The sequence below is a fragment of the Vanellus vanellus genome (assembly GCF_965231255.1).
Source record: "Vanellus vanellus genome assembly, chromosome: 11".
In the NCBI taxonomy this organism is placed as follows: Eukaryota; Metazoa; Chordata; class Aves; order Charadriiformes; family Charadriidae; genus Vanellus; species Vanellus vanellus.
In genome coordinates this window covers 10298257-10312900 of record NC_138916.1, presented here as the reverse complement: position 1 = coordinate 10312900, position 14644 = coordinate 10298257, and the positions used below count along the sequence as shown (strand labels likewise).

The following is a 14644-nucleotide window of genomic DNA, read 5'->3' as shown; positions in this document are numbered from 1 at the left end:
TCATAACTGGCAGGATGTTCAGGATTTATGGTTGTAGTGTATTCCCCAGACGGCTCTTAGCTGCTGCAAAATGACTGCTCCACTTACAGACCTTCATAGGAAAGGGTTAACAATCCCATAGAGACACTTTTTATAGAGCACACAAACAAGCTAAGGACTGAAGTTCATTTAAAGATGGGGACAGAAAAACTACAGATACTATGTAATATAAATTATTTAATACTAAAAAACCTCATATGAAGTAAAAAGATTGTATATAAATACTGCATAACATTCTGTGGGATTCATCACCTTTCTCTGCTTTGCACAGATTTACTTTACTATTTTTGGAGGAAATTAAAACTTGGCACTCACTGAACATGTCTTCAAAACTCAGTTAAAAAAAAAAAAATCTGTAGTAAGATTTTTAGACAAAGTATCCCACCTCAAGGATTAAGGACATAAAATACTATGATAAAACAGGCCATGCAAAAACCACATTTCCCAAGCTGAAATGCTGAGTTAACTTGTATAGTCACATATAAACATACTAATTAACGTTCTGTGAAGGTCTCCCTTCACTACGTCCAAGGATTATATTGTAGCATCTTAGCAATTTCACTCCATTGACATAGGTTTTCTAGCCAACTTACCATACAGTTTTGAGATGTTATTGATATTACAGTTGACAGGGGAAATAATTATTTTAGATGTACAGTATTAGTATCAGCTATCATCTTATCAGCAAATTTTAAATTATAGCAAAATTTTAATGTCATGTAAATATGAAGGAATTACATATTTTTATTACTAGAATTCAGGGTTTTTTATCTCACTACATCAAAGGTTTTTTAAATACCTAAACGTAATTCACCAATCAAGAGATGAAAAACTGAGTACGGTGCCTGTTTATTTCTCACACTCCCCATTGCCCCTTTTTGTATTTTTAAATACACTCCTTTCTGAACTACACAGGGTGGGTAGGCATGAGGAAGTTTTCCAGTGCTTAATATAGCACATATTCAAGCTTGGAATAGAACTACAAATTACTATTTTTCAGGATAACTAGCACTGACAAGAAAGTAAATACTATTTTATATGCCTTTGAAAGGCTTCTCTGATCACACTGTTGTAGATAAACCGCTGACAATTTAAAAAAGCAGGGTATTTACCTCAGCACTGATGACACATTAAATAAAGATAAATCCCACCATAATACGCAAAACGTCTATGCTTTAACATGATCTTCTTTTCTATCAAAATAATCCTGAGTATTAGGTAAAAACAGTGAAAAGTATGATTTATTGAGCATCTCGATCAGTGTGATTTGTGTCAGATTTGAATTTCAGCAGGTCAGGAGGATGGCAGGTCCAATTGCAGACTGGATGCTATCACCACTATTTTACAAACAGCAGAGTGCCCTACATCAATGTTAGCTTTGCCAGGCTTAGGTGACAACTGCAATGTAATCCTGGGAAAGCTGACTTGAAAAGCAGATAAAACAAATGCGATGTGCATTCATAACAAAGTGAAAAATTTTCCCAATGACGACAGTGAAAAGAAGTCTGGACTGCATTGGCCAGATGAAAAATAATACATCCTGCCCCACCTTGTAACCATTAAGATAGATCTTTATCTGCTTTTACTACTACAAAAGAACAGACAAAATAGGAAAAGTTCCAGGGGCAACATCTTTTATTCCTTGAATTATCAGGGAAAAGTTATCCAGAAAGAAAGTGTAACTTTCCAAGGAGCACACAGTATCTCAAACAATATGCCTTACTCTCCATCCTGCTGACAAGGTTTTCTCAAATTACATAATTATAAGTACTGCCCAAACATGTATACATCTTATTATTTTTTTATAAAACCAAAAATCATTCAAACTGTACATGACCGCTATTCATTAAAACGCATTTTACTTCAACTGTAAGCACAGTTCTGAACGATGCCAGGTGAAGCAGCAAGAACTGTTAACTGCTGAAGAGCTATAAATAGAAAATAAAAGCATTTTAAGAGTCTTCTTCCATAGCCACATCCTCTTGTAGTTTCTGTACCATTTTGTCCTCCAGCTGTTTTGGTGTGCCTTCAAAGCAAAGAAAAAAATAAATTAAAGATGTCTCTCTAAACCCAAATAACTGTTTTGCTATGAACAATATAAGTGTCTATTCCAGGTGAAACAGCCTAAATATATTGCTTCAGGAGTTTTTTAGGAGTAAACCCATCAAGCTTACAAGTATTTATTGCTAACCTCCATCACCACCTAAAACTACTGAAGAATTGTTTTAACGGAAAAGCCGATGCTATCTTTTTGCAAAATCTAAAATGCAGTCAACATGTTTTCATCTAGTATGATGAACTGTGATATACCTGGCAATACCTAGCAGAACCTTGCAAAGAACTATAAAAATGCCTTACTTTTAATAGACTAATGGCCTTCACACATTAGTTTTATATAAAGATTTAAGCCCTCCTGAATGCTGTGTTGCATGGCAATAGTGTTAACTCTCAATAATGCTACAAAAATCAAACAAAACAAAAATAAAATCCAAGATTGACATTTGATTCTGCTCTCTTTAAGGCCAGGCAGAAATTGCAAAACACTGAAAAGGTAGCTGCTCTTTGACAAACAGATGTACTACGTGCTATTGTGTATCACTCGTTTAACATAAGCAAAGACAAACAAAACAAGTAAGTGCTCAGGTTTAATCTTTTGAATTCAGATCCTTTTTCATTTTCTTCCCTCAAAAAACAAGGGACAGATTAAACCGAAGTTTAAATATAAATCGAAAAAAACTAGTTTCACATATATACAGTCTTAGACTATAGTTAACACAAACATGGAAAAAACATGGAAGAGAATTCTAGTTAACGTCTAATAATGTCACAGCTACATCAATGGAGACAAAATCACTGGTAATTTTTATAAAACAGTAACTAATGGAAACATTTTTAGCTTCTCTCCATTACTCTACTCCGCTAATTGTATTTAAAAAAATAAATCATCTTTACAATCCATTTTTTATCAACATCACCTAACACAAGCTAGTACTTGTAAAAAAGAGTTTAGAAACCAGAAAACTATTTAGGAGAAACAGGTTTCTCCAACTGAAAAACTCAGTTCACTGACAAAGAATATACATTGTTATATCTGAACTAGGCACAGATTTTAGTGAAAATTTGTACAATTACAATGTTTTTTAAAAAACGTTAAGCTTATGCTGAAGAAACAGTATTTTCATGTAAGCTTCATTATACACAATGAACTACAAAAAAACCCTACTCTCACAATTAGCTAACAAATTCTAAAAGTAGAGTTTAACTACTGTATTTTATATCAATCAGTGGTATAGTTCAAATAATCAATTCAAAGGGAAAACTTAGATAAACGTATTGGTTAAATGTGCAGTTCAGACAGTCCCCAGTATTGAAAGCAGTTTAAAATACTCCAGTAAGGAAAACGAAGGATGAATGCAGGACTAAATAAATGAAAAGGTATGTCTGATTTAGAACAAAGATACTGCTTACATTTAGTGTCAAGAGCTATTCTCCACATTGAATAGACAAATTAATTGCAAGAAAAACGCACAGGACTATTGATCTGTAGAATTAGTCATACCAAAAAAAAATAATCAATATTCATCACGAAACTGTATACACAAGTTAACCTAAGCAAACCAGGTAAAGCAAGTTCTTACCTGCATGTGGGGCACGAAGAAGGTGGATATTCTGTTTCACTTCTTTGATGTCTTCTGCCTTCTGCAACTCTTTGCTCTTCTTTAATCTGGGGGGTGGGAAATTAAATTTAATTACCTTTAAAGAGGAGATGTATGCTTTCATTTTAATGCATGACACACATCTTTAGCTAAAGGCATGCAAACTGTAAGTAACTATGATTATAAGGAAATAAAGGTAGAAAGTACTTGAAAACCAATTCAAGCATATACTGGATACAAAACCAGAAAAAAAAAAAGGCATCAACTCTTACCAGAAATGTGTTTAAATCTAAGACTCCGTATTACAAACAAGGAAATATAGCTATTATCATCAAGTGTCCAAAAGCTACATTCCACCAGAGAGCCAATAAAGCATAGTAGTTTGGTAGCATTGTAGAGCCGACTGAAAGTATTTTACCCCATAACTTGGTTGACTCTGTTTGTACAAAGCAAATAACCATTTAAAACTTTTGATCATCATTTCTCTGGAAAGATTGACTGTCTAATCCAGATTGTGAGAGTTCTTATAACACAGATACTTCTTCTCACCTGTTCATAATAAACCTGGCTTGGCGTTTTTGCTTTATTTCCTCCACTCTCTTCATTGCATCAACTGAAACAAAGCAGAAGTTGTTTTAAATGTGCTTACATACCTATGGTTGAAAATACACTAGCAGTATTCCATAACACCTCTATATCAGAGGCCACTCTTATGTAGAGGAAGTTATTCCTTCTTCAAAGAGCAGAGTAGAAGAATATTCTGCGTACCAACTATGATGAACTGTATTTTAAAACTTGTTTATGCTTCCACTTTTATGCCTACGCATATTTTCTACAATTAACCATCGCAACAAAAGACTCTTACTCTACTTGAAATCAGATGCAAGTTACCACTTTCTCCTTTGAGGCATTCATTCATGGCTTAAGTAACTCTTCCATTTTATAGCAATTGATTTATTAAACTGAAGTGGAATGAGCAGGAGCAAAGAAGCAACTGCATCAGTAGAAAAGGCTTACACTGGGAGCCTCTGAAAAAGTTGGATAACCACTAAGGTTTTTTGAAGATAATAATTCAAAATAGAGGAATGCTGCACCTCATTTTCTAACCAGTTTCTGAAAAAAAAAACAAAATCAAGTGAAACTCCACACCTGTTCACAACTCAAACCTCCTCCACACATAAGAACCTGGTCATGATTCCAGTATTTTCAAATGCAATCACTACAAAGTGTCAATATTTTAAGAAATCTGAACACATGTTCACTTAGAGTAGAAGTTCACTCCCCATAGTTCATCTTTTGGTTTGGTTTTTTTTTTTTCCTAAAATAACTCACCAGTCTTGTTCCACAACTCTCTTTGGTATTTCACTGGTTCATTTCTACGTTTTTCAAACTCAAATGAATTATCCTATATTAAGAAAAAGTAAATATAGATTATATACAGAAACATATTTAGATCAATACATTCTTACTAGAGCACTCACTCATATAACTTATTAATTTACATGATTCTTTTTTTTCCCCCTTTCAGAATCTCAGTTCCTATACCTTAACAGCCTTTAGAGATTACTAAACCAGAAGGAAATAAGAGTAGAGTGTTTGACCTCAAAGTGTCAGAAGCCACAGTAATTTGTCTGAAGAGAACTATTTATCAAAGCATCTCCCTCGGCTATTTTGTTATTAGCAAGACAAAAGGAAGAGAGAAGACCAATGAGGAGTAGGAAATACAGAGCAGACTAGACAGGTGGAAGGCAAAATTGAAAACGTGTAGAGTCAAAAGCATTTAATGTGGGTCGAGTAAGTTCTACTCAACAGCCTGTAATTTTGAAAAGGTTCCAAAAAGAAACACTATTTCATTTTAAGAATATTGAAACAATATAAAATCATTTGAAACAGTGAAATATTTCAATTCATGACATCATGGTATTTGGGGCAGCTAGGGTTTTTTCTTTTTGTTGTTTTTTGAGGGGGAGTTGGGTTTTTTTCCCCCAAGAGTTTAAGACAGAAAAAACAGTTTCCTGGTGATTTTTTTTTATTTTTGGTAGGCATACTTAGCTTTATACCAACTTTATCTGAGGACTTTTCCCTTCCCACAGGTTCTTTTCTGTAGTGGTAAAGCAGAGTTATTAGACCAGCTGCTAATCTTCACTTGAGCTAAAGACAGCTGCAATGAGAGCAACTGCACTGAATAGCAAGAATGGCATGTATACGCTCACAAGCCATGCTCCATTGGCAGACAAACGTTAGCTTTCACCACGGGATCGCATCAAGCAAAATATCTAAAATAAAAGCTGTAGAGCACACTGAATACGAACATCTATGTGCCATTCTTATTCTTAAGAAGAAACAATTACTTAAAATTCATTTTTAGCCAGCCGTGACACAGCACCACATCAATTCACTACAGTTTATCCTAAACTGTCAGCTTTTACCTACTTATAATATACAGCATTGTTTTGTATCATGAGAACACACCACAAACAGTGAAAAGAAGTCTCATAAGAGTACAGATGTTCAAAGTGTCATGCCCTTCTAACCTACAAGCACGGACATAAACTACAGCTGCCTCATATTGGTCAATTCCAAACATGAGGGGACAGCATGACCAACTCCTCAGTCATTCTGAGTGAGAAAGTAAGACAGTCCTTCAGAAGTACCCTGTGAACAACCACCTGGCAAGAGTCAATCCTTCTAAATTTTTTTGTTTAATAAAAAAAAAAACACCACTTGAAACCAAGGAAAACAAGCAAATATACTTAACCTCTATCCATATACCTGTTTAAGGCAACAAGAACTGTCACCTTCTTACAAACTACAGTATTTCCCATCATTACAAGCTTACTTCAACACTTTCCTCAAAGCTGGCTTATGAAAGAACAGATACCAACCAAACTACAACAAAGCACTATGTTTATAAATTGTTTTAATTTTTAGCATACATAGATATATCTCAAAACTGGAGCATGTTGTCACCTATTTAGACACGTATAAAAGAATTTTAAATTAAGATCTTAGCTTCTTTTCAAAAAGGTTATTCAGCTTAGACAGAAACAACTTGAAAGCGAGAAATACAATTACAGAAGATGATCATTAATCACAGTTTCTCAGAGTCACATTAAAAAAATAAAATCACATTCTTCTCCTTGGAAGATCCGCAGAAAGCAGCAAATCACTGTATAAAAATACTTACTAAATTGTTCGTATTCTGTCAAAAAACAGGTAATTAAGTCATAGTAATTCTTTAATTATTTAAGGACTGTCCCACCAAACATAAGTGCTTAGTATTTTTACCCCTGAAGTATCTTTGTCTTGAAATTGTTTTTAACTATTTTAAGATTTCCTATGCTGTTTTCGAAACATTCCTATCTACGCAAGGACTTTTCCTATACATTGTATGCTTTAAGGAGACTTCAAAGGGTAAATATCTTACGTGTCTACACAGAGACACTTCTTGGGGTACTGTGCTTTGTGCAGAAATACAATTACCAAATGTATTTGTACAGACAGTGGGAGATTTATAGATGGAAAAAATAATGCCTTGGACTTGGAAACCACCAACCCGATACACTGGCTGCCACGCTGAAGCTGAAATGGGAAGTTCCAAGTTACAGTCAAGCTAAATGAATAACTCACTCTCAAGAAAACTTTCACATCCTCTTCCACAATCCCTCTTTTCTCCACTTACTCCATCCCTCATGCTCATAGAATTAAATGATAATGCATTAAGCTAGCTAACCCAACCTGTTTGCAACTGGAAGAGGATATATTTCTGCCGTTTTAGTGAGCCCGTGTAAAGTGTGAACCAGTTCAACTTCTTACCACTGTCAATTCTTTGCCAGCTGCTTTCCGGAATGCTTTGGTCCATCTCATCTTTCTGGGATTTCGCTTCTTTTTAAAGTTTCTGTGGCATTTTGATTTGCAGAATCTAAATATCTTAAAGAAGAGAGGAGGGGGAAGAAACAAAAAACTTAAGAATCAAATCATAATAATCCTGCCCCATTTCAAGCATGATATCAAACACTAAAGTTTCTGTAGCAAGACTGCTCATTGAAAATGACATTCATCTTTCAAATTTCAATATTTTTAGTTGAAATATAGCTATTAACAAACAATTCCAAGTACTATTCTTATTTTTTTCATGATAAAGTCATTTTCACAGCTGTCAGGGACATGCACAAATACTTAAAATTAAGCTGATTACAAATAAAATATACCAAAGTTGTGAGAATTATCATCTGCAAAAATAGCTATAAAACAAAAGCTGTACTGTGAATAAACAATTCTCTTTACCTGTCAGCACTTTTTAGATACAGTGCCATCCTGACAACAACAAAAAAATCTTCACACCTCTCACATAACATTTTTCAATGCAATACACATAAATACACAAAAAGTCTATCTTCTGGAATGTAGCTTTAAGCATTAAAGATTACCCTGCAGCAGGAGTCCTAAGCGCATTAGTTAAGTCCTGGACTGAATTTACTGAAAGCTGTTAAAGCATATGCCAAAATGTTCTTTTGCCCCCTTTCATTTTTTCTACATATTCTACAGACCGCTAGACTCATTTTAGGCACCTGCCACTGCTAGCCATGGAAGCACCTTACGTTCATCCAGGTGATGCTTTCAGGACTGTCAAAGATGTATAACAGAAATGTCACTTTCCAGACTTGAAATTTCATTTTATTGGTGTTGAAATTATGTAACTAACAGCCAAGCTAAAGAACAACCCCTCATCCCAAACTGTCCCAAATCCAGACGTTTTCCAGTCAAAAAGATGCAGCAAAATGGCAGTAAGATGGGGGGGACAGACGACAACACATAATCACATCCTTATTTACAGTTCTTAATCCTCCATACATTTGTGCATCACTTTTAACTATCCTGGGCTGTCTAGTACCCAGAGCAGAGCTGAAACTTTACTTAAGAACACTGAAAATTACACTTGTTATTCATGAGTTTTTGAAAATCCTATTTTTCTTCTACTATACTCTCCTTCCCACCTAACAGTCACTCTTAAAGAAAATCAACAGTAAATAGGAAACCTCTAGTAAAGGTAATAATTGTCAAATATATTTTTTTACTTTTTTTTTTTTTAAAACACACACACCTTGTGGCCATTTTCTAGTAAACATAACTATGTCAATCTACATCTACCTCTAAATTCCCAAAAGCTGTGACTCGGATGAGCAATACAGTTGAGCCAGTATTTATTTTGAAATCTGAGCGCAGGAAGGAAGCTATTTGCGTAAGCTTCATTTCACACTGGGGCCTCCAATGCCCTTTAGGAGTGATAAGGAATACAGCAGAGGCTGGGGAACTATACACAACATTTTATGTACAGGATTGTCACCACAACGTAAAGCCCAAAGCGATATGCACATCCTGTTATGACAGCCTCAACTGGGTAAGTCACATCAGATATCCGAGTGAGTTACAACTTTTAGTATACTACCATGAGAGCGACACCAACCATCAGCTTTAGTACACAGTGTCTGTGATCTGGATTGTTCAAAGCTTTAGAATCACCTGCTATTAATCTGAAGCCTCTACTTCTCCAAAATCGGAAAATTAAAGAATGAAAATTTTGTATTGCCCTGTGAAGCATATAATTTCCTAGTAAAAATTAAAAACAAATAATTCAGCCCACGCTCTTCCCGAACGCCACAACAGCTGCCAAATTTCAGTATGGCCCCACGAAACGGCTCCCACACAACGAATAAATCGTCGGGGCTGACGTCGCCACCCAGCGCCCCCTCACAGCGCGGCTGCTGCGTGGGCTCCGGCAGGACGAGGGAAACGCTGCCTGCCCCCCCCCCCCCCCCCCGAGACCCCCACACGCCGAGAGGGACTTGGTATGAACGTAGGCAGCGGCACCCCGGCCCGGGAGAGGGGCATCGCGCCTTGGGCCCGTCTCTCAGCGGACACCGCCTGTGGGGGGTGAGGGCAGAGCGGGTACCTTTGCCCCCCCTCCGACGCAGGCCCGGAGGGGCCGAGAACGCCCCAGCGCTGGGACAGGCCCAGCCGGGCAGGCTGCGAGGGGGAGCGGGCCCCGGTGCCGCCGCTGAGAGTCGCCAGCCCAGCCCTCCCGCCGGCGGGCGGTACCTTGCAGTCGTTCCGCACGAACATGACGCCATGGCCCGGGTAGATGGGCCCCGAGCAGAAGTAGCATTTCTCGATCCTCATGGCCGGGCCCCGCCGCGCCGCCCCGCAGGCCCCGCCGGAAGGGAGCGCTCAGCTGACCGGAAGCGGCGGGGCACCGCCCGGCAGAATGGCCACGGCGCCCCCTGCCGGCCGCGGGGCGCCAAAGCGACACTGGCGCGGACGCGGGCGCATGCGCAGACGCTCGTCGGCCGGTCCCCGCCCCTCAGAGGCCTGGTGAGGCGGGGACGGCGCTTCCATTGCAGCGTCTGACTGCGGTCATTAGTGACGGCGGCGTTTGCGAGGCAGCCTTGGTGATCAGGAGCTCTGACAGCCCCGACACAGGCACCGGGCGGGAGACAACCAAGTGCTCGCTCCGGGCTCCCGGCCCAGCCTGCCCCACAGGAGTTACTGGGGGTGACGGAGCAACAGCTGTAACACAGGCCACGACAACCGTGGGCCACTTTCTCAGCGGGCACGGCCTGCTGAAGAGCCACCAGGTCATGCTGTATCGAGTCACATTCGAGCCACCACCATATGCGTGTTGGAAAACCTGGGGTGCATCCCCAGCAGTGTGGCCAGCAGGGCAAGGGAGGGGATTCTGCCCCTTCGCTCTGGTGTGACCCTCCCCTGCAGTGCTGTGTCCAGCTCTGGGGCCCTCAGCTCAGGAGAGGCAGAGACATGGTGGAGCAGGTCCAGAGGAGTCCAAAAAGATGATCAGAGGGCTGGAGCACCTCTGCAATGAGGACAGGCGGAGAGAGTTTGGGTTGTTCAGCCTGGAGAAGAGAAGGCTCTGGGGCTACCTTATAGTGGCCTTCCAGTACCTAAAGGGGTTTACAGGAAAGGTGGACAGGGACCCTTTATCAGGGAGTGTAGTGATAGGACAAGGAGTAATGGTTTTAAATAAAAAGGGCAGATTTTGACTAGATAGAAGGAAGAAACCTTTTACAGGGGTGGTGAAACACTGTTCCAGATTGCCCAGAAAGGTGGTTGATGCCCCATCGCTGGAAACATTCAAGGCCAGGTTGGACAGGGCACTAAGCAACCTGGTCTAGTGGGAGGTGTCCCTGCCCGCGGCAGGGGGGTTGGAACTAGACGATCTTTACAGGTCCCTTCCAACCCAAACTATTCTATCATTGTAAAATTCACCCTGTCAATGGGTCTACAGCAGGAGAGCTGCCAGCCAGCCCAGCCCCAGGGCCCCAAACAGCTGGTGTTGTGCCCAGAGGTGCAACATACCGGTACTTTACCTGTTCACAAGCTGCTTGCTGGAAAACAGCACTTCCAATTGTATCAGGGGCCATGGAAGCCTCTCCAACGAACGAAGAGCCTGACAAAGCGAGACAGTAGTGCTCCTCTGTAGCACACTATAGGCATCTGAGCAACCTACCCTGCAAAGAAACCAGCAGCCCAAAATAAAAGGATACCCCCAGGAGTCCTGTAAATAGGACCACATAAAGCCTACATGAAAAACAAAGAGCTCCTTTTCCTGAGCATGACTGAGGAGACCAGACACAGACACTGTTCCTGATGTGGTCTCTGCCAGAGCGAATGGGAAATAAGACAGCTTGGACATAAACCCCTTTACAGCACGATACAGGACTTGACCCTTCACCTTATCAAAACAAGCACGCTTCAGACCACACTCCCTCCCAAAGAAAGTAATTCTGGAAGAATGTATCATTTTTTAATTCAGGGATTTTGGTTTGGTTTTAACTCTTGAGTAGTAGAGTAGCATATGCTTTTCAAATCAGTCTTCACTTCTTTGGCAGGCTTTAACTGTTGTGAAACACAAGCAGGACCACGAGACTTATTATATGTCTTGGCAAGATTTCTTAATAAAAATAGATCAGTCCTATATAAAATGTGAAAGAGATTATTGCTCCAAAAATGAGAAACTGGGCCACAAGGCTGAGACGGTAGTTTGTGTGGACGTCAACATGGCTGTGCTTTCTTTGAAGCTGTAAGAAAGCTCCATTTATTAGTTTATTGGAGCCACAATTTCTAAATCCTTACATAAACAGGTTAGTGGGGGGAAAAGGGTGAGAAGAGTATCTACAAAAGCTGTACTATGCCAAAAACCACAAACGCGCTACATTCATTCACCAGACACACATCAGCCACATGCATGCTAACTGCAATCCACTATATTAAGACTGTGGTCCCTCCTTTGATTTCACCAGAGAATCCTGTTGAAAGCCAAGAAATACTCACACTCATGAAAGTACTTAAAAACAAACAAACAAACAAACATACACAGAAACAAAGTTGGGATGAACTATTAGACAATACTGCATCTTCAAAAGCAAAATTTCCGTTTCCCAAATGACTTTCTACTTCCCTGAAACATATATGCATATCTTAGTATGAAAATTAAATACAAATTAAAAGATTTTGTGATCAGCTTGTGTTTGATCCCCTCTAGCTTCACATTATGAATGCAAAATTTTGTTCTAAGTGTGAAAAATGAATGAAGCTAAAATGGCTCAGCATTAACATAAGGATAGAGACAGTAACCCAAGGAAAGGAAAGGGAGTCATAGATTTTTTTTTAAAACTAGAGTTGATTTACTCTAGAATTCAGGCAAATCACTTTCTGCTCCATTTCCATATTCGTAAGATCAAAGTCTTCTACAGGGGAATTAATTTTTAAAGCAAGATTTGAAGTACTGTCTAAAACTGATGGCTCCACACACATTATTCTAGGGAATCTCTTACTACTGCTGGTCTCCCCCCTACAGAGTTACCTGTTCATTGTGAAATGACCTAAAATTAGGCCCTGTACCTTCCTAAATTGTTTGGAATTGGAGAGCATCTTCTCTCTGTTCTTCAATCTTAGGATGCTATCCCAGCTCAGAGTCTGAAATCTTCCTCACCACGTAAGGCTTTACCACCACAATTCCTGCTTCTCCATTTAAAAGAAGTTAACTATCTGAGTATGTGGTGAAAAATCTATGTGTTGAATTGCATGTGCCTTTAGGGCAGTTTTTCCTTTCTGGTTTCTAGAAGAACAAAAAAGGCAGTCAGCTTGGGGTTATATTAAGCAAGACGGAAGGAAGAAAAAAATTGCTTTAGCACAGTAGAGTCACTAACCTTATCAGCACAGAGCTTGTCTCCAATCTTTTTGAAAACCAGACCTCAGCCACATCCTATTGCAGGAGACACAGGCTAGAGCATATGACTGGTGACTAGTACTCACCCCCAGCCCCAAGGAAGAACAGCTCCGAACTGGCTCAGAGACAGAGAGCAAGATAGGACTGTACAGGATATTAGCCTCATGCTGCACGCCGGAGGGAAGGCTCTGTGGCTGTGACAGAAGATGGCAACCCAGCTGATAAGAGGAAACAGCAGACACATAATACACAAAGTAATTTTATGAGGGAAACTATGAAGACACCAAGTCTACAGCTAGAGGCAAAACCAAATAGTAAACAAGTTTGTTTAGGTCTAGGGCTGCTGTGCTTTGGCATATGCAATTGCAATCCTTCTTTTTCAGTTTGATTACTTTGAGTTTCTTGCCCATGTAACTTTTTTTCCCTGTGGGCTGTATTTATTTCACTAAAGACAGCTTTTCCTGGCAGAGTACTGTACAGTGAAGTCTTTGGTGGCTTCTACAATTTAAACACTGTGGATTACAGCCTGTCACCAACGCCTCCAGCAGACAGATGGGATGTGAGAGCATAGTGATAATACAAGCATTTACAATTGGATTTTTCCCCCCTCCTTTTTTCATATCAAGGCACTAATCTCCTCTTCAAGTACGAGCCATTATGTTGTAGATTTGAAGTGCTTATTCCTGATCTAAAAGGCAATATAGATTGAAGGTTGCTGCACCCAGAATCCAGATTAATTATCAAAAAAGAATATGTACTTCTACTCCATTAACCATTATTCACAGACAGAATTAGGTATCCAGCTGACAAACAGCCTCACTTGAAGAAGAGGTTTTGCAGCAAACTGAGTGGCTCGTTTGTTTGATTTTTGACATAGATTACCACAGCAAGAATTGTTTCACCAAACATCTCAACTCAATACCTTAAACTCATAACAAAGCTCTGGTCTGCAAACATTTACATACTGGTCCAAGTTTCCCAATAGAAAAATTGTCATATACAGTTCATATAAACTGTCATATACAGTCATATAAAAGAACCGACAACTGTCAGGCATGTGCACTTCTAGGATCAGGTTCATAAAGCGTATAATCATGTTGACTGGAAGACACTTCTGGAGGTCATCTAGACCAGAGTCCTGCTCAAAGCAGAACAAATTACACCAGGTTGCTCAGGGCCACATCCAGTTGAATTTTTAGTGTCTTCAAGGATGGAGATTCTATAACCTCCCTTGTCTGCTGTTCCAATTTCTGACTACTTGTACGGTGACAATATTTTTCTAATGTCTAGTCAGAATTTTCTATACACCAATTTTTCTCCATTGCCTCTTTGCTATCCCTGTGCACTCTGAGAAGGGTCTGACTCCATTTTCTGTATACTCTTCCATTAGATAGATAGCAGAAAGTTCTCCCCTAGCTTTCTCTTCTTTAAGCTAAGCAAACCCAGTTATCTCTCCTCCGACCCTTGTGCTCCAACCCCCTGATCTTGGTGGCATCTGGCGGACTTACTCCAGTATGTCAATGCCTTTCTTCTACTGGGGTGTCCAAAACAGGACACATAACTCCAGATGCAGTGTTACAATTACCAAATATAAGGGAAGACTTACTTCCTCAACCTGATGGCTTCATTTTACTAAAGGAGCCCCAGATGGAGTTGGCCACCTTTGCTACAAGAGCACACTTCTGGCTTCTGGTCAACCTGC

General features: G+C 39.7%; 1 protein-coding gene across 1 annotated transcript; it reads right to left on the bottom strand.

The window, feature by feature from the left end:
- Positions 1–1662: 1662 nt before the first annotated feature.
- Positions 1663–9915, bottom strand: RSL24D1 (ribosomal L24 domain containing 1). Its single transcript, XM_082488521.1, has 6 exons — positions 9795–9915; positions 7512–7625; positions 5028–5100; positions 4245–4308; positions 3678–3763; positions 1663–2065 (listed from the first exon to the last, which is right to left on the bottom strand). Exons 1-6 carry the CDS (start codon positions 9873–9875, stop codon positions 1992–1994), a joined length of 492 nt encoding a protein of 163 aa, XP_082344647.1. The 5' UTR covers positions 9876–9915; the 3' UTR covers positions 1663–1991.
- Positions 9916–14644: the final 4729 nt, after the last annotated feature.

Bases quoted from the DNA above. Each gene is read 5' to 3' on its own strand.
- RSL24D1 (XM_082488521.1), bottom strand. From the start codon at position 9,875: ATGAGGATCGAGAAATGCTACTTCTGCTCGGGGCCCATCTACCCGGGC. The intron at 5,101-7,511 runs GTAAGAAGTTGA...TTCTTAATATAG, and splicing joins CTGGCAAAGAATTGACAGTG to GATAATTCATTTGAGTTTGA. The intron at 2,066-3,677 runs GTAAGAACTTGC...TTTGCTTTGAAG, and splicing joins TCTTCGTGCCCCACATGCAG to GCACACCAAAACAGCTGGAG.